This window comes from Ornithodoros turicata, chromosome 1 (genome assembly GCF_037126465.1).
Source record: "Ornithodoros turicata isolate Travis chromosome 1, ASM3712646v1, whole genome shotgun sequence".
Lineage (NCBI taxonomy): Eukaryota > Metazoa > Arthropoda > Arachnida > Ixodida > Argasidae > Ornithodoros > Ornithodoros turicata.
The window spans coordinates 222632608-222652588 of NC_088201.1; the positions used below are offsets into that span (position 1 = coordinate 222632608).

Below are 19981 nucleotides of genomic sequence, written 5' to 3' on the forward strand. Positions count from 1 at the left end.
CGGGTTCGGGTTCGCGTTGTTTTGATTTCGTTCCGGTTCGGTTCCGGTTCGGCCACACCAAGAATCGAACCGGTTCGCAAACCGGTTCGCAGCCCCGAACCGGTTCGCGAACCGGTTCAACGCTTCCTTTTTATATGTTCCATAAAACTGCTTTTATCAGGAAATGCGTGGCTAATAGCTTACTGCTGTTGTCTGCATTGACGTGTCTAGCGGTGAGGTAGCCCTTTAGCGAGAGAAATGAGGAATGGATGAACACTTATTGCAAATAGAGTCCACGCTGTTGAAGCGGTGTAGTCCTGCTACCTTCTGTTCCCAAAATATCTTTTTTCACACGCACAGTGCCAGCAAGATACACTTAAAGGAAGCCTAATAAGATGGACAGCGTAATATAGACGACAGTACTAGCCGCCTTCGCAACGTGAATCGATCTGAAACCGTACTGAAGCATGTCGAAAATAAGCCTGCCAGCCTTACTCTGTCCGAGCTCACAGCAGTGTACTAGTTAATCCACAACACAAAGGCAATATGTCACGACACAACTGCACTACCAATAAGCAGAACTACATTTACTTTTCAAGCCACGACCAATCAAACAGGCACCGTTCTGCGTACGCTCCTTCTCCACTTCTCATGTTTCTGACTTGTTTAATTTGTACTGCTCACGTGTAAAGGGAAATCTTGTTCGCTTATTTGAGCGCATGTTCGTCCTGTAGAGCTACATAACTGGCCTACTCCATTCCTGTTTCCTTCGTCCGCGTGGCAGCTCGTCTCTGAAGAGTAGATGCCGCACCGCGTGCGTGGGGCGCTAGCCGCGGCGCTCACAAGGACAACTGCGCTTCAACATGTTAAAAAGACGCTGAAAGTGTACTTACTATACGTCGTCGTCTCACTGCTAGGTGAAAATTTCTTAAATCCATGATATAGGCGCGTGATGATGATACGAATGTGTCTTCGTTCGGGGATAGAGAGGAACTTTTATGATGACTTCTTTTATGTCCGAACCGTTTTGTTGCGAACCGGTTACCACTATTATTTTTTACGGTTCTGCTCCGGTTCGGGTTCAACAGTGTCATGAAAATTTCGGTTCGGGTTCGGGTTCGGTTCGACACCCTGCGCTGAAGTACTGCTTCATGTATTGCAGGAACCACTGATTTGCACAGTTTGAAATGTCCACGTTGAAATCCCCGGCGAGCATCATTGGCATCTCACTCATTTGTGCTATATTCAGACAGTATCACACCAATGTTTCTCTGCTTCTTGCTAGCACCAGGCCTTGGTATTCTATCGCGAGAACGACATCGTTGCCACCACATTTTCTGTGATGCACGCGTTGTTTACTGTGTCGTCAATGGGAATTGCTATTTCACTCACTGTTAAATGGTCTGCTTTGCTGTCGTGAATTCCAACTCCGCTGAGCTGTCGTCTTGCTCTAGGTTACAGACTCATTAATTGGTCTGGGTTAATAGATAGTAGATAGATAGATAGATGGGTGGACAGATAGTAGGCAACTGTTGTTGCGGAAGACTGGATGTCTGGTCAATGTCAGTTTAGTGACAGGGCGATTAAGGATGTGATGACAATCTTCCTGTTTCCTATGCCAGGTTCGACAAAATCGCATGTCTGATCGAAAACCGTTTTTAGTTTGCACGTATCGAGTCGCTCTATCTCTGCCGTCATAACACACCGTCTGTGGATCGTTTGCATTAGTGAAGTAGAGACCCTCGACAGTTGTACCTCTGGAGAAAGAACGTACACGAGCTTTAGTGGGCGACTCCTGTCAGAATCGTAAAAGACTACTGTACGTGGCACCTTGCTACTTGTGGGCTGCAATGGTACTAGCCTGTACAAAGGGAAAGTGGCAGGCAGTCGGAGTGCACACAAGGAGTGCACACTGCCGCTCCGTTTACAGGCGGTACAGTTTTTTTTTTTTTTTCGGTGTCTCAAGACAAAGCATACTTCGTATTAACAAGTGTGGAAAACAAACGAGATTTATGACCTGCATAACCTACGTGGGAAAATGACACATATTTATATCATCGCGTGTTTTTATTTAACATCCGTGATTAACAAAAGGAATGTTGCTGTTCTGCGCGATATGTACCTTCATCTTGCCGGACATCACAAGAGCTGCATGGTAGCTCTCTGCAATATAGTTGTTCGATTTCTCCCATAAGTATTGGCTATGCGTCTTCGCAGAATGCGCCTATATGCGCCTATACTCTACCACATTGCTAGTGGTGATGCGGGGAATTAAATAATGAGCCCCTACACAATAAGGATAGAAGCCCTGTAGTGTCCAGAAAGGTGAAGAGTGTTTTGAGGGCACTGCGTTAGTGTGCTGGATGTGGCCACCGACCAAGCAATTTTGTGAGAAAGGGGGCGGGAGTCTAGCTTGTTGAGGGATTCGGAGCATACGGTTCGGGAAGGTTGGTAGTGTGGGCGATGGAGAAGGATGTGCTCTAGATGTTCAACAGCGCCGCAGTGGCTGCAGTGGAGAGAGTCAACTTGTCTTAAGCGGTAGCGTCACTGTGCTGTGAGCGCCACATGAAGGCGCATTCGATGAACCAATGCGGCACCTTGACGAGAGATATGCGCATGCATGCGGCTGCTCGGCATGGCGGGGGGGGGGGGATGTCAGCGGTCTGTTGGCGGGTAGCCCGAGGGGTCACGAGGCGTTCAAGTACGGACCGACGATCTCCTCTCAGCAGTGCAATACGCGTCAGTTTCCGAGACGAAAGAGCTGCTCCGGTGGCGCTGTCAGCCTGTTCATTGCCTTCGACACCGCAATGGGCCGGAACCCATTTGAGAACGTGCCTGTGCCCTGCTTGGTAGCCAAGTTTGTAAGCCATTAACACATCCACAAGAAACGATGCGGAGGAGCCTCTGATGGCAGAATTTGGAATTCCATGCAGCGGATATGTTGAGTGAGTGAGTACCACCCAATTTCGTGTGGTAAAGTGAACGATGTGCTGAAGAAAGAAAAGTACTGCATTGAGTTCCGCAGCTGTGGATGAGGTTTGATGTGAAAGACGACGTCCGTCAACAACGCCTTCGGATGGGATGACGAATGCCGTCATGGACTTGGCATTTCGAGAAGCGCCGTCGGTGTACGCCGCAGCAGAGGAAGAAAACTTCGCGTCTAGGAGAGCATAACAATATGCAATATGATCGAAGGACTTGAGGGGGGATCTGATCTCTGCGGTCCTGGAGGTCCGAAAGGTATTTAGCAATGTTGTAGGAACCCTGTGCAAGACTGGAAGGCTGTAATACACAGTCGCCCTCACCAAAGCCGCGTGAACGGCCAGAATGGGGTGTTGATCACAGCCGCAGAGCAAACCAGAACGATTTTGAATTGCATGAAGCCATCGCTGCAAGGTGCTTAATGTGGCGAGTCCAGCGCAGGCTCGAGTCCAGGACTACACCAAGGAAGCGATGGGAACGCACAGGCTCGAGCTTCCGTACACCAACCCAAAGAGGGAAATTACTCATAGCCTTATGAGTGAGCTCGACGCGCTTTTCGGGCGAAAGGCCCATTCGAAATCACGAAAGGTACACAAGGACATTGTTTAAGGCTTGTTGCAAACGACGCTGAATGCCTTGCCCACTGTCCAGAGAGCAACGTCATCTGCATGTGGTGTGTGAAAAGGTGAAGCAATCGTTTGCATTAGTGAGGTAGAGACACTCGACAGTTGTACCTCTGAGAAAGCAACGTACACGAGCTTTAGTGAGCGGTTCCTGTCAGAATCGTAAACGACTTAACTGTACGTGACACCTTGTTACTTGTGGACTGTAATGGCACTAGCCTGCGCAAAGGGAAAGTGGCAGGCAGTCGGGTGCGATTACGAAGGAGTGCATATAGCACTGAAGGAGTATACGCGGATAATACTACTTTGGCGAGGAACTATCGATTTTAGTCCTGCCGTTGCCACATTAAAGAGTGTACGACTGAGAATGCTTCCTTGGGGTATGCCGTGATGAACAGGGTGCTTAGGGCTTTGGCCGTGGGATGTGCGGACGGCAACAGTTCGCTCCATAAGGAAATCGTGGAGCCAGCTGAAGAGCCTACCAGATACTCCAAAAAACCGCTAGGCGTGGAGCACACAGATGTGAGAGACAGTACAAGGATCCGCCGATGAGCACGAGCGTGTTGGACGTGTGTGGAGACTATCTCGAACTAGAATCATGGAGCTTCGGTGGCGACCACAGCCAGCCATTTCTTGAGGGAACGCACCTTGTTTTTAAGGAAGGAGTGTCTATATGCCGAATAAAAATCTGCCCAATTACGTAGCAGCTAGAAACTGAACAGCATCAGTGATAATGAGGCAATACAGGGCCCTGAGCGCGTACACAAGCAAGGCCGTGCAACGTCGAGATATCCTGTCCTGTCCTGTGAGGATAAACCACTGGTATTTGTGGAAAGTGCAAACCTTGGCCGTTCGGAGATCTGGAGGACGTCTGCCGGACAAATGTCTGTCTCACAGGGAGATACGAATTTCCCTGGAAGGATATCCCCAGGAACGTTTGGGGAGTAAAAGCCAGTCATTATGCAGACACACCTTTTTCTTTTAAAAACAAAAAAACAGTAAATGATACAGATCGTTGCGATCTGTGATGATCTGTGCGACAATCATAGCCAGTACCTTAGCAGCGCTGGTATTACTGTTGACGTTTTCATTAGCATTAGTGGTACTGCGTTGCCATAAAAGGGAGTACCTCTATTGGTACTTCGATCGGCGTCGGTATTTAATATAACGATTATCGCTATGTGCGTACCATATCCCATTAATGGTAACGGCGAATACTATCACATCCGTCATGCACCGCATTCCTGCTTGAATGGCGCCTTGGGTGTCCGTGGTTCCTGAGATTATACTGTACTCCTGTACTGTACTGGCGACGTTTGGCCTGTACCAAAGGCGACGTTTTCACGCAAAAACAGAAGCTGATTACTGATTACTTCTACAAGGTGTCCCCTAAAACGTGTAACTGCATTGCAAATCAAAATGACAACGGCACCCAGAACCATGTGGTCAGGGGCATTTTTTCTTACTAGGATTTTGCCACCTCCTGATATGAACATAAAGTACGTAACTTTTATTATGGAAATATTTATGAACTGAACTCTGAAATTTGCTAGGTAAAGGTCGTCTGTTTTTATCCCATCAATGTGGAGAGCGTGCCCAGTGTACTCAATGATAATTGACAAGGATATTAAGGAGCTATATCATCTGAAAAATATATATCTGCCTTTTGGGAGTACCCACAGCGTAGCATTTTTCGATTTTTTGAGGGTAGACGTTGTCAGTCCGACGAAAGAAGATTGCAAACCTCAGAATTATGGTAGAAAATGTGACTTCGTAAAGTTGTGAGAAAACGCATGATCCCAGCGAGAGCCGAGAGCGGTAAACCATGCCCATGTTATCTCCTTCTACCATGACTCTGCGGGATGAGTCTGCAACCTCCCGGCGTCGGACTGACAACGACTGCGCTCAGAAACGTCGTCGATCGCTATGCTCTAGGTGTTCCGAAAAGGACGATGTTCGGCTATATTTTCAGATAGGATGCTCCAGAATATCCCTGTAAATTCCACTAGTTTGAGTAAATTCGTCACGTCTTCACATTGGTGGGGTGAAACAAAAACAAATTTCCGAGTTCAGTTCCCAAAAATTGATATAATAAATGTTACGTTATATGTCGTCCACATCAGGAGGTGGCATAAACCAAGTCTGAACAAATGCCGTTGACCGCATCACTCCAGGTGGTGTAGTTTGTTTATTACAATTCACTTACACGTTTCCTTGGACAGCCTATGAACTGAAACAGAACATGCATTGGGTAGACAGGGGTTAAGGGCCGTGTCCTCTTCGCGAAAGAGATGATTTCCGACAGTGCGCGATCTAATGGACGGATTGGATGAAACAGTATGTGTATAATGTACCGCACGAGCAGCATCGCGGCTGGTAATATTTAGCATTTGCCTCTTTTCAACAATCGACGTGCTATTGAATCGACACGGCTACAAAATTGCCCTCCGCATTACACTAACGTCTTATCACGCGAAGGTTTCATATGAGTTCTCCCTTTGTCAACCCAACTTCTGAGAACAACTTGGGAATCTAAGAACATTTATTGACACAAAAGTGCAAAAACGCTTGTTCGTGCTCTGAAAAAGTTCCTAGGGACCATGTAACGTGGAGCCGAGCGAGCAACACAAGGCGGCCTTCTGGTTCTGTATGATCCATGGCCACAAGACCCATAGCCCTCCAAACAGGATGAACGAAAGAGGGGCGGTAGGCATATTACGATGCGCACGTTCATGGCGGGACCACACAACGCCAACACATTCGTAGCGTACGCATGCACTTGCAGCTGTAACAACTACCTGCCATTCCATTTCAGCTGAACGGCTGTTCGTGTGTGTCCTGGCCGACAGTGTTATCGTGGTGCCAGATGGTTTGTGTGACGTCTTGTTGCTCGTCTACAAGAGCAGATTCCCTTTTGGGGGATCTGCAAGACTGCCAGTTATTGAAGACTTTAAGAAGACAAATCCAGGAAGTTGCGTCATCACGAAATGCGGCATTGACATGAGAATCCTGTAAGTAACTCTTGGAGGTCGATCAGCGTTTGACGTGTTCAAGCAAGGGATTATGCCAGAGAGCAGGTACCGTCCTCAGATTATTTGGGACCCATATGTTAGAAAAGTGCAATGACATCATTTTGTTTTTGCCCGGTGTCTTCATGACTGACACATGTCAGTAAATCAATTCGTAGCCTGGCCAGATGCTCAACCCAGGCCCCGAGCGCTGGCCCTGTGCCAGATCGAAACAGGCGGGAGACGTGATGCAACATGCACCGTGATGTTGTATTTCTCATGGAGGTAATTGAAAACGATGCGCAATGTACTAAGATTCCAATTTGCGTGAAGGGACCGAGACTAACACTGACATTAGGCAACTCTCGACCTTATCTAAGTATCGCGGTCCTGTCTCGCGACGTAAGTCAAGGAATTAAGAACGTTCACGTTTGAGGTGTGGAGAGGTGCCCAAGTTCCATCAGACACACATGGAATCTCGAAAGAGTGGATTGATTAGGGATAAAGAGGTGCTAGAGGTATATTTCATGGACATCAGCAATCCAAATGACGAAGAGGAACACTGAGAGTGCAGAGTGGCTGCCACGGCTTGTGGTGCCACTAACATCAGCACCGCGTTGTAACCGCTACCAAACATAAATAAATAGCGCTACCGCTGAGGAAACTAGCGCAGTATTAGTGTGTCCGCAAACCCAAACCCAAGCATCGTAAGTACAGTGCCGCTACTTATCCGCTACCGAACCCTTCTCACCGCATAGTGCGTCGTCAAAAGTGTGTAAACACTGTCCAATATTTAATTACCTCACATGCAGTATATACCACTACTATACAGGACACGGAAGCAAATTTCAGGGAAGTTAAACACTAGTTTCTTACCTAGGCAGATGTTAATAAGCAAAATGGGCAAAGGGTCGACGTTTCGATACTGGCACTGTCTTTGTGAGGACAAAAGTAATACAGGGCGTTAACCATTGCTTGAATAGGTTCAGTAGGTGACACCACAGTCAGTGCAAGTACACCACGTGTCGGCCGTAGGTGAAGTCAGTCTGGAATCTTCCACAAGGTCAAGTCCGGGTGGTGATGTCATTCTTGGGAAGTTAGCTCAGGGTGAGCTTTGCTTAGGCTTTAGCTGAAAAAAAAAAGGACGAAATCGAAAGAAGAAAGAAAGCAAAACGCAAAAAGTGAAATGAAAAAGGAATGCATACCCACCTAGGCCACCAGATTGCTTACTGTTGCAAGGTTGCTTACTTGCAAGTGCTGCAAGGTCTTCTTTAATAGTTGATTGGAATTTGTAAACGAGATAAGAATCGCGTTGTTCCCTGTACCGATCGGAGCTAAAATTTGACTGGGGAATGAAAAGTGACATATCACTTATTGAAAGGCTTGGCTGTTTGAAATGGCGAGAGACTGGGAGGTTTGGCTTTTTGTAACGTCAGACCGGTGGTTTTTGAATCTCATCCGAAATGATGTTTTGGTCTGACCTACGTGTTGATTGGCATATGTTGCAGTGAATGACATAAATGGTGTTAGATGAATTACAGTCAGTCAGATGAATTACAATTCGCTTGCGCGAATTCAACCTCCCCTTGTTATTTTACCAACCACCAACCAACCAACAGTCAGTCGCCATTAATGTTGACGGAATATTTGACACCTGCGACCATCGCAAGGGTGGCAGCCGGTTCCTGGATGCGCTGGTTGACTAACGTTAGAGCTATGGATTATCGTTAGAGTTTATGTCTATGGATTATAACGTTAGAGCTAACTAGATTATCGTGCAGGTTGCGCACGCCCCTGTGGCCGCGGTGCCCAAGGGAAAATTTGTCCCATGCGCTCCGATTGGAGAAGGATGCTGTGGTGACGGTTTACTATACTGTTAACTCATGGAATATTGCTGCTAAATGTTAAGGTGAGGTTTACGTAACTATTATCTAACATGCGTTTCTGGTTTTGGAACAGGGCTTTGCGATCTGCTTTGCGGGCTTTATTTAGTGCGTCGTGAACTAAATTCGGTAGAAAGTGACGACTGATGAATGTTTTCAAAAGTTCAGCTAGATTTCTGTCCATGTCGTCGTCACTGGAACAGATGCGCCTGTATCGAAGTGCCTGACTGTAAGAGATGGCGCGTTTAGTATGACGCGGGTGACAGCTGTTAAATGCTAGATACGGAACAGGTTTGTGCACAAGACGCCGTTGGTTAACCTTATTTGGACATCTAAGAAGTCAACAGTTAAAGGGGAATAAGAATGAGTGAACTTGATGGCTGGATGTGCTTGCTAAATGCGTTGTTTCGGATGAGATTCAACAACCACCGGTCTGACGGTATAAAAAAGCCAAACCTCCCGGTCTCTCGCCATTTCAAACAGCCAGGCCATTCAATAAGTGATGTGTCACTTTTCATTCTCCAGTCGAATTTTAGCTCAGATTGGTAAAGGGAACAACACGTATCATTTAGAGATTCCAATCAACTATTAACGAAGGTCTGGGAGCACTTGAGATGGGTATGCTTACCTTTCTTCCTTTTCATTTTTCGTTTTTTCTGCGTTTTCTTTCTTTTTGTTCTTTCCATTACTTCCTTGTTTTTCAGCCAAAGCTTAAGCAAAGCTCACCCTGTGCTAACTCCCCAAGAATGACACCACCCGGACTTGACCTTCTGGAAGTTTCCCGAATGTTTCTCACCTACGGCCGACACGTGGCGTCCTTGTAGAGATTGTGACGTCACCTAGCGAACCTATTCAAGCAATGTTTAACCCGCTGTATTACTTTCGTCCTGACAAAGACAGTGCCACCGTCGAAACGTCGACACTTTGCCCTTTTGCTTTGTAACGTCTCCCTTTAGTCTCGTCTTCCCTCGTCTGTAGCTATACCGCCACTTTGCCATAGAATAATCAACAAAAGATACATTCAAGCTCACTGACAAAACTTCCCAAATGGGAAAACTTGAGATGGAAGGGAGTTGCCATCATCTATGGTTCAAGGAACTTCTTTTGTAGGCATAGGTCCTAGCAAAAACTGGAGTAAGCAACCTCTCGTGCTGGCTATGGCGAGTACGCCTAGTTGAGAGGGGCTTCACGCAGTCTGGCAACTTGGCTCTCCTGGCCAACTCCTGATAAACAATTTTTCTGCGCGCCTGCAAAATAGGCATATTATACTGCTGCATCAAACAAGATGGTGAATCAGACTTTCTGTGTTTTCCAAAAATAAAACGCACAGCCTTCCACTGGACCCTTTCGAGCTGCGTAATATATAAAACTGGGATCCCAAACGACTGCCGCATATTCCAGCTTTGACCTAATACAATAATAATAAGTTAGACTTTTGGTCCTTACTGGGGCGTCATTCAACCTTCTCGTAGCCCACAGCTTCTTGAAGAGTGAAGAGCATGCTTCCGCTACGTGGGTAGACCAACTAAGGTCACCAGTAAGAGTAATGCAGAAATATTTGTATTTCAGTAGTTGACTTATCACAATCATTAAGGAAATGGGTAAAAATACTATGGATCCTCTTCCTGGTTGCGTTTCGTTGCTAATTTCCATTCCCCATTGGCAATACCACTTGGAAACTGCAATAAGGTATGATCTGCCAATGTGGAGATGCCCTTATAGATTATACAGTCACGCGCGAAACGGTTTATAGAAACGCCACTAGGAATTACATTTACTAAATCATTAATATTTAAGAATAATGAAGGCCCCGAAACACTTTCCTGTGGAGTAACCTTGCATACTTTCAACGACCATTATTAACTTCAACAAATTCGCGACGATTTTTTTAAATCCAACGTAAAATACCGTAGACCAGTTTCCTCAAGCTTACGCAATAGTTTTCCATGTGGGACCTTGCCAAAGGCTCTACAATACAAAGGCTCCTCAATAGTAATATCATGAACCACTGAGATCAACTGAGTTATCGTTGACAGATTTCCTGAAGCCATGTTGGTCTTCAGAAATATACCCACGGTCATTCAAAAATGTCCGTACGTACCTACGAATAATGTGATGCAATAATTTAGAACAGGTACTAGTGATAGACACTGGCCGATAATTATGCGCCAACAATGGATCGCCCTTGTGTATTGGGGTTACACGAGCAATTCTCCAATCATCTGGGATCTCACCTGTAAGTACGGCTGTATTGAAAAGGCTCGTCAAAAATATAGATATCTGCAGCGCATAGCGCCTCAAAAAGTCGTTTAGTATACTATCTGGCCCAGTAGCCACTTTAGGATTACTGTTCAATAACATGTTCAAGGCACCTTCCGTACACACCGTAAGATCAAACCCCGGATCTCCTACCAGCGACTGGCTACGATATACTTCAGGACTAGCAAAGACACTTTGAAAATAATTACTGAAATTTTCGGCAACATGACACGGATCAGAAACTATATCACCAGAAATTTTGTTTTCGCTCGTCATGTTTACCTGGTTTTAGGTAACGCCAAAACTTTTGAGGCTCCGGCTTCAAAAATTAATCCACTCTGCATGTGAAGAAATTTTTCTCTGGCACTCTTGATCTTTGAGTTTTGTGTTCAGCGCTTTGAATTCCGGTGTAGACGTTCTATACGATTTTCTCAGCCTTTTCATTTTACGTTTCAGCAAGGTTGACAGTACAATACTTAATAGTATCGCAAAAATGATTCCAAGAACCTTCAACGTTAGAGTGCACAATATCTAGATGCGTATCCAAAAAGTCCCGGTCCTATTTCCCGGTCATTCGGTCGACCAAAATCCTTAACCAAGGTTACCTCATCAGTACGAAAAAATGAAGCATCCCCAAGAACACCCGTCAGTGAAATCAATTGGTGATCGGATAATCCTGGTTCTACAGCGACTGATACAGAGCGAAACCTTTCTCTCACAAATGGCCAATCGCGCCGATCGCGCCAACGAACATGCGAAACATGCGAACCAGATTGATCATAAGACGGGTTTCCCCAGTCAAGTATCTTCCTTCCCTGTATGCTCTTGTCCTCGCGACCAAACCAATCTCGGATGCACTTTGTAAGCGACATCCGCCAATAGTACTTTCGCAGGGGCTCATATTACTACGTTGCATAACACAATGCGACCGAGAGCAAAACACTGGGGACCACCGCAGTTGTGTACTCGTCCTTGGGGCTTTCTACCCAAGTTTTCATTTCACAGGCAATCGAAAGACCCTTCGCCCGCAAAGTTGAAGAGCGCGAATGGATCGCGGGATCTTGCGTGGTTCGAGGGGAACAATTTCCGCCACTATGCGAAGCTTAACCTAGAAATACAATCTGGCAACAATGACGAAGTAACATCATACATTGATTACTTCAAGGCAAGTGAATGAGAGTTACTGCATCAAATATTGATATTTTGTGTCTTCCTGTGAGGCCTTTTATCGTATATATTATATATCGTAATCTAGGTGTCCCGTTCGAATAATAATTACGTACAAAAAAAAAATACGGCACACCGTTTCCATAACGCCACTTGTTCGCCACTCGCGTGAACATGCGTGGGACAAAACTGTGCCTGTATCCCCTGTATGGGTGTGTACTAGGGTTCTAATACACGAGGCAGCACAAGATGCGCTACTATACGTCTGAAAGTCTTCTAAGCGTTGGCTTTGGGAATGTCTATTAGACGTCTAAGAAATTAGCTCCATTGCTCCGTATTAATCTCCAAGACAAGACGCTACAAAACGCAAACGGTACGCTACAAGTCGTATAATTGTAGCCCATAATTTAAAAGTCATATTGAGCTGTCATATTGACATGTATTAGCCGTGATGTCTAAACAACTTATACCTAAATTGTGGCAGTATTGGCCCATGTACTTCACACATGTCTTTCTCACACGCACGTGCAGACAGGTGTGGCTCATATACATTGTCTACATAAACACAGCAGAAATGCTCGTACAAGATTTATTTTATTTATTTATTCATTTATTTATTATTTAGTTATGATATTAACATTAAGCGGACTCTTACGAGAAGCTGTGGGAGCTCTTTTGTACTTCCAGTTCATCAAGCACCCACAAGCTATCCATGTTTCTGATGTCCCATCGCGCTGCTGATCTTCTATGAGGCGGATTGGACCATTCTTGGACCTTCTATGGACCATTGGGTTCTCTTATGGGGCCGCTAAGGTCACCTGAGGGGCTGTTACATACTCTTTGTCAGACCTCCAGGGGCCCTGCCTTAGCGGCAGAGCTTCGTGTGGTGCCATTCTGGCCACCTCAGGAACTGTGGGATAGCATTTGTCGGACCGCTGGCAGTCCTGTCCGGCCACAAGGAGTTGATAATGGGTCGTCAAGCTGGCTTGATCGTCCAACAAAATATTCTGATGGACCGTTACAATTATTGATGGGTTCTTGTCGGATTTTTCGATCGGATGGATTTTCCAGTTTCTCGAAATGAAGCAGCGAATGGACCAACGCCTTCCATTAACGGACGGCAGCTCCCTTGTTGTAAAGCTTCCTCGAGTCAGTCCGACAACCCTGGGCACAATGGCGCCAGGGAAAATGGCAGGCTCCCAAACAACGTGCCAATTCGGCACCAAGGGAGAAGCTTCCGCAGAGTGCGCATGCGCGGACCGACTGCCGTTCCTAACCTCCTCCCCCTTGTCTCCCACATCTTCGCCTGCTTTCTTTCGCCGATCGCTAAGAAATGTCAGAAGCGATGGCAGTTTCTAGAGCAAATTTATATGCCTTTATGAATTGTTTCGAAAAAGTGTACATGTATATGCACGTCTTGTAACGAGCATCAGTGTAGCTTTGAGTGTGACATTGAAGAACAGTTCAAACGAACGGCAGTCCGCAACAAAGAACAACTTTATTACGCGGCTGGGGAGCTCCATGGCCAGGGACTATAGTCTACCCCATTGCTGGTGGTGACGCGGGGAATGAGATTATGAGCTCCTTCACACAAAGGATTGAGGTCATGTGGTGTCCAGAAAGGTGAAGAGAGCCTTGAGGGCAGAGCATTGGTGTAGTGCTATGACGAGCCGGTGGTACTCCCGTAATGTTTCGACCCGCAACTTGTGACTACTCCTTGTGGAAGGTCAATCCAATGTAGTCGCCAACGAAATACGCGTGCTAGTCCAACAACAGGTTATGCACCATCGTCCAGTCTGAAGCGGCTGCCAGCAATCTTTTGTCAGCTGTGTTTAGCTGGAATCCCTGTCTTACCTTCAGTACCTCAATTGTAAGCCGGAAATATGGGCAAGATTTATGCTGTACCTAAAGACCACTCCAATTACGATCACGTTCTCTACCTGAAAGGCGCAGGGGTTATATCTGCAAGGCGACAGGTTCGGTACTCCATGACAGAAGATGGCGGAGATGTGTTCACCCCTTTACACAGCGGCATCCTAAATTTTCAATCCACAATCCCTCTTCTACACCGAATTGCCCTCGGGTTTCAGACCTTCATCGAATACAGAGAAGGCCCCATGCAGTGATATAGCTGTCAACGATTTGGCCATATTGCTCGAAATTGCAGAGGTGCGACTAGGTGTAGCATATGCGCCGGGCCTGACCGGCGATCAGGCTGCAGCAATAAGTGCCAAATTGTGCTAACTGTAAATCCTGCCATCCTGCACCGTTCCGTGAAGACCGCAGCCACAAAAATACATCACTATCGGATATTACGATGTCTTTCTGACGCTCCCAGGGGCGGTAATGCCACCGTGACCCCTCGTATGAATGAACACTCCCACCTCGGTCTGCACAAGGCGAACGAAGCTTGCAGAGCACCACCGCGACGAAGCCGATCAGAACCAGCCACCCGACACACCCAGGTCCATCAAGGCAGATTACACGCACTTACGCCGGTGTAGCAGACCCATCAGGCATGAGAAGACAGCACCATCAACTACCGAAGCTGTCCCTTCTCTGACACTCTTTCCTGCGGTACTCAAAGCAGTCAAGCCTATCTCCATTTCCTGGTGCGTCGCAACTGCCCGAGGTTCAAGCGCTTATGGATGCATTATCTTTACCTCCGCATGATAGAAATATATAGAAAGGCCATCGCGATGCAGTGGAATCCTGGCAGGCTACGTAACGAGCTCCCTCATTTTAAATCTCATCTGCACCAATACAAGTTCCTTCTCATAGCTGTATGCGAACATGACATGGATGCTGCACATTGCGTTAATGGTTATACAGTCTATCGGTCTCCGCAATCCTCTGAGCAGAACAGCGTTATACATTCGTAATGACCTCGTTGCTGCACTCATAGGGTCAGTTTGTCATCGCTCTTGCGATTATGTCCCCTGCAAGATCCGCCTTGGGTACATGCTGTTAACAGTCGTCAGTATCTATCTACGTCCCGGGCTGCAGGTTTCGTGGAGTGACCTCGAACGCTTATTCAATTTACTGGAATGCGCAGCTCTCGTACTCGGTGACTTCAATGCTCATCATACGGCCAGGGGAAGGCGTAGAACGGACGGACCGCGAAGGATATTGTTGTAAGCAATGGAGACCGCAGTCTTCACAACAATATGTACTGGTGTGTTTTTCGAAAACAGCTGGGCCATGTGTATCGTCGTTGCCGATGGCCGCCGATAGTCTCGTTATTGATCATGCGTAACTCTTTACAGCAATTGCATTATACTATTGATATACTGTTACATGGTATTTATTTTAGCGAACAGTGTACGACATAGGGGAGTGACGAAGCGGTCCACATTCAGGCTATGTGGAATAGTCCACCGTCTGAGAGATAGTCTAGAGAATTAACCGAAATAGTGTTACATTTATGAATAGGCAATGCATGCCGATTTCCCATTTGAACACGAAAGCACACATGCCACAAACGTTCGTACATCACAATGAATCATAGCTAGGACGCGACGGACAACTTGTATAATCAGCAAATATAATTTGATTAGCACCAGATCCGTAGTGTGAAAAGTTGCGGCACATACTCCCTTTGAAACGCCTCTAGCATTAGAGTGACGTAAATGTTCTAATACACTACGAACGATAAACCTGCATAACTTGCTTCGGTAATACCTGCAGGACATCGCAAGGAGGAGTGCGGACTTCGTCACGAACAATTTCTACGTCCTTTCGAGGTTCAAGAATTCCCTGTGATGACTGTGCTTCCAGTGTTGTGATGATCTGCATGATCAGCTATTCTGCGTTCACATTACCCGTTTACAAATGTTCGCCACAATCGAAAGCGGAAGCATTCAAAGCCATCGAAGCTACCCCCTGGCGTTTGCGAGTCTGTGAGCACAACGTTCGGAGTCCAAGAGAGCACACGTCACGTCTAACTTCCAATGCTTCTGTTCCGTTCGGCACGGCTATTCGGCTCATCGCACTGATTCTCGCCGAATTAGCGCGAAGTAAGGCTGACGTCAGTTTTCGGAGACCAGTGAACGTTAATATGTTTGCACATATATTACGAAGCCAATTAGGGATTTTCCGAGTGGCTACGCCAGTGGCAAAATTTGAGGCGGGGCGTCTCGCTGAAGTGCCGACGGCTGCCGAGGGCTTCTCCGCAACTATTTTTGGACTCAGGTCACAACGCGCATTGAGGCCTTCCACCGCAGTGTCATTGTTCTATTTTTTTCTTGCCTACTTGTAAGGAACCATACTATACCATATTCATACCAAGTAGTTCATGGGCTCAGTGAAAATAAAATTAGAATTTAATTACGTTGAACCTCAGGGTTGCACGGAACACGTCGTATATCACTCTGTCCTCAGGTGATAACGCTAGCAGAAATTGTGGTCAACACGCGGCATGCTTTTAGACGTCTAACATTACACGCCTACTGCGAAATATCTCGGCCTTGTGTCGTGGACCGCCCCTTCTTAGGTATCAAATAATGTATAGCGTTATGGACATCTTCTATGTTTTAGACATCTTTTTAGACGCATACTAGCGCACGGAGTGTTGCCTGCGGCGTGGCATGTGCCAACCTCAGAAGAAAGTGTTTGAGCACCTGTCTTAAAAGCCTACCATAAAACCCTATACCTACCTACCTACCTATAAAAGCATAGTCGCCGAGAAATATTCGGTTCCAGCAATTCAGTGACTTTTACCTAAAACGCACTGACGCAGGATCCACATCACGCGCAATCGTGATTAGGCAGAGACTGTGATCACCATCAGGTGCGGACAATGAGAGTCTCGGCGACAGAGATCACCAGAGCAGATATTTGTCCCCCGTTCGCGCTGTATTAATGTGAATTTATTTCAAGTAGACAAATTTAATATGTTAGTGTTGTCGTTTTATTCGAAACTTGAGTGAACATTCTGTCAAGCTCTCGCCAGACGGCGTCAAATGGAAACATGGATCACGAACGTGAAGTGACTACGCAGGTGTGTCCAGCGGGATTGTGTGTGGCAGGGCGTTTTGGGTATATGTCTTTTCCATAGAAGTAGCCGTCAAGAAGCTGGTATGAGTTTTCTTCTCTGCGTTATTAAGTTTGTAAAGAGAATATTTGCGCGGAAACACATTTCTGTCCAAAACAGCGTTAACGAGAACAAATTGATGATACATTTCACAGGCACTCCGTGAAGAACAAAACAAGATGAACTTAAAAGGTGTTCACATTATCGGTGTGTCCCCTCTCATTTCCAGCAAGAGTGACACACTTGACGACGATATGAGATCCCAACTACAGCGCTATGTTGCGTAAGTAAAACACGTGCAATACACTTTTAAACAATTTCTATTGTGTTCATGGAAGGTGTGGACGTTCAGCGCACATCGATTGTTTTGCTAGTTGGATGATGCAACGCGTATACTCCATAACGTGATATAAAAAAAAAAAAAACAGCAGTGATAATAGTTCCGAGAACTTTCTGATCTGTCTAATCACCGAAACCCTTTGTTAGTCAACACCACATAGCTTTCTCCATCATGCGTTAGTTTTCCGTGACGACGGTGTGAGACATTTCGAAAGGGATACTGTTGGAAACCCAGCCCTTAGTAGCCCGCTTTGACTCATTTGTATGCGTCGATTATTACTCAACATTGACATTTGCTTGCTCAACTTTTAGTTCCAACACCCTCGACCGAATATCCAACCAGGCCTGTATAGCTTCCAGTCTTCGCGGCTCTAAACAATACGTTTTCATGTCATAACCACGTAGTTTAACTGCGCCATGCGTCGTAGTTGGTGCCTATTGGCCGAAGAACACTGCGTGTTCCGTGATTGGTTGGCGGATTTTCTGTATAGCAGTCTTTCATTGGCAGGCCCGGCGGCAGGCGTTGGTTTCGTCTATCCGTTACAAAAATACGTATTTACTTTCAATCCAGAGTCAATTGACTAATGTCAACATTGGTCCCCGAAATGTCAATTGACTGTCCATAGAAATGTGATTGACCTTTCACTCGCTTCCTATTGATAATTGGCCAGTGTTTTTGAGCATCTTATTGGCGCTTCGGTGCTCTTTGGAAAAGTTGCATTTGAAAATTGGCCAGTGCTTTTTAATTGCATTTCGATCGACTCTTTTAAATTGCGCGCACCTTCAGGTACTATGGTCACCCGAGGGTGCTGAACGAAGAACGTCAAAAGCAAAATCTGGTTGTACACATTTTTATTTGGCAGCCCAGTTAAACTAGATTTCATAATGAGCGTGTTGTTGAATTCATGACTTGAACCAGACCCTAGCACCTTGGGTGTCGCCATCTCTGTATCTGCGCTTTTAGGTGGCACTTGCACAGGTGTACCCTGAAACAAACAAAAAGACAATGACCATGTAATTGATACCAAGAAGCAGTTAGGCAAACAAAAAACTAGATATTGAGAGTGGTCCAGGTCCGAAAATTGGCACTGCATGGAGATTGCTCTGACTAAACTCAAATAAGAGGTGAAGACATGTTATGTCTACTGCTGCTGGTTTTATACGTTGTCCATCTGAGTGCTGCAGCTACAATATCAGCTATTACCAACTTCCAGGTTTTATCCCACAGGTGATCTGCAGCGCTGGTGCCTTTTCAATACTTTTGACCGCAACTGTAGAAAACGAGGGATTTGTGGCTCATAATTTCGATGCTTCCGCCGCCTTTTTGACGGACGTTTGCTTCGATTGAGTCCAGTGGCGTAGCCACGGGGGGGCTAGGGGGGCTCGAGCCCCCCCCCCCCCTATCTGCCACGGACCGACCCACACAAATCGTGCAAATCCGGGAACATAATATATGTGGGGGGGGGGGACCAGTGTGACGATCGCGAAAGTTCTTGCAGTTCATGACGTCTATCTAAGAAGCACTCTTGAATGGTTTTCAAAGTATGAGCTTTCAAAATACTTCCAATCTCGTGACACCACCTCATTGGTCATGACAGCCTATACATGTAATCCTACTGTGAACGTCTAAATCAACTATTTTCGTTCCTTTTTTTAATCCCCAGTTTGCAGTGTGCACAAGTATGTGTGTGTTGTCGACACAGGATCAGCGGGGGGGGGCGAGTTTTCGTATCGAGCCCCCCCCCCTACCTTGGAGGTCTGGCTACGCCACTTATTGAGTCAGAGTAGCTAGGCGACAGTGTCTGCTCAACAGAGTTTAAATGAAATTCCACAACACCCTCACAGCAAACCACGTACCTCTTATCCGGCCACGATGTGGGGCACCACTCCAATGACATGATGAGAACACCAGATGCATTACCTTGTCTTGCTGTGTCACTGCAGGACGACTCTGCACGAGCTGCAGCACATGCAATGTTGTTCGCAACAGACAATCTCCTCAGCTGCAGCACTATGCAATGTAGCGTCTGTAACGTTCACAGGAAGATAAAAAAGTATCAGACGCAAAAGGGGGGCACATTTTTGTCAGACGAAACCAACTGCAAGCAAGCACATGGTAAATCATCCCACACTAACAAACCATGACCTGTTAATATGATTCCAATCAATGCAAGACACGCACAAAAAAGAGAAAATCAAGATAAATCGCACTTAACACACAGAACTACAGTAAAGTTCATGAATGAAAAAGAAGCTGTCAGTGGTGTTAATCGGTTGAAAGAACACGTGGCAACACTTGTTGTCGTGGTATAGCCAATCGAGCAATGGCACTACGCAGCAGTTAGTTTTGCTGCTACCAAAATAACAAAGTACGCTTAAGAAATACTTGCGATGTTTGCATAGTCGACCTCGATTCATATATATTGACACTGTTTCCATTGTTCGTTAGTTGCTTTTCAGTCCCCAGGTGTCAATCGCGCACGCGGGCTCATGTTTTAGCGGATGACAAGGTTACGTTATCGTCACTCATTAAAGATGGTGGCCACCAGTATTCATCCTAATGGAAGAGCAGTTTTGGCAGTCCACCCCTGTTGTGTCGCCGCTGGGAACGGGGCTAGGTAGCACACAGAGACTGGTGGTTGGAGAGAAACGCGACAAGGTCTATAAGATACGTCTCGGACGGTGGGACTACACTGCATGTGCGCGGGC

The 19981-nt window shown here is 46.2% G+C and overlaps 1 protein-coding gene across 1 annotated transcript in view; it reads left to right on the plus strand.

Moving 5' to 3' along the window:
- The window catches only part of LOC135395086 (uncharacterized), a 38906-nt gene that overhangs the window by 633 nt on the left and 18292 nt on the right, over positions 1–19981 (plus strand). The window contains exons 2-4 of the mRNA XM_064626298.1: positions 6400–6595; positions 11740–11899; positions 17089–17216. Coding sequence (XP_064482368.1) covers positions 6400–6595; positions 11740–11899; positions 17089–17216 — 484 coding nt within the window. The remainder of the gene's footprint in view (positions 1–6399; positions 6596–11739; positions 11900–17088; positions 17217–19981) is intronic.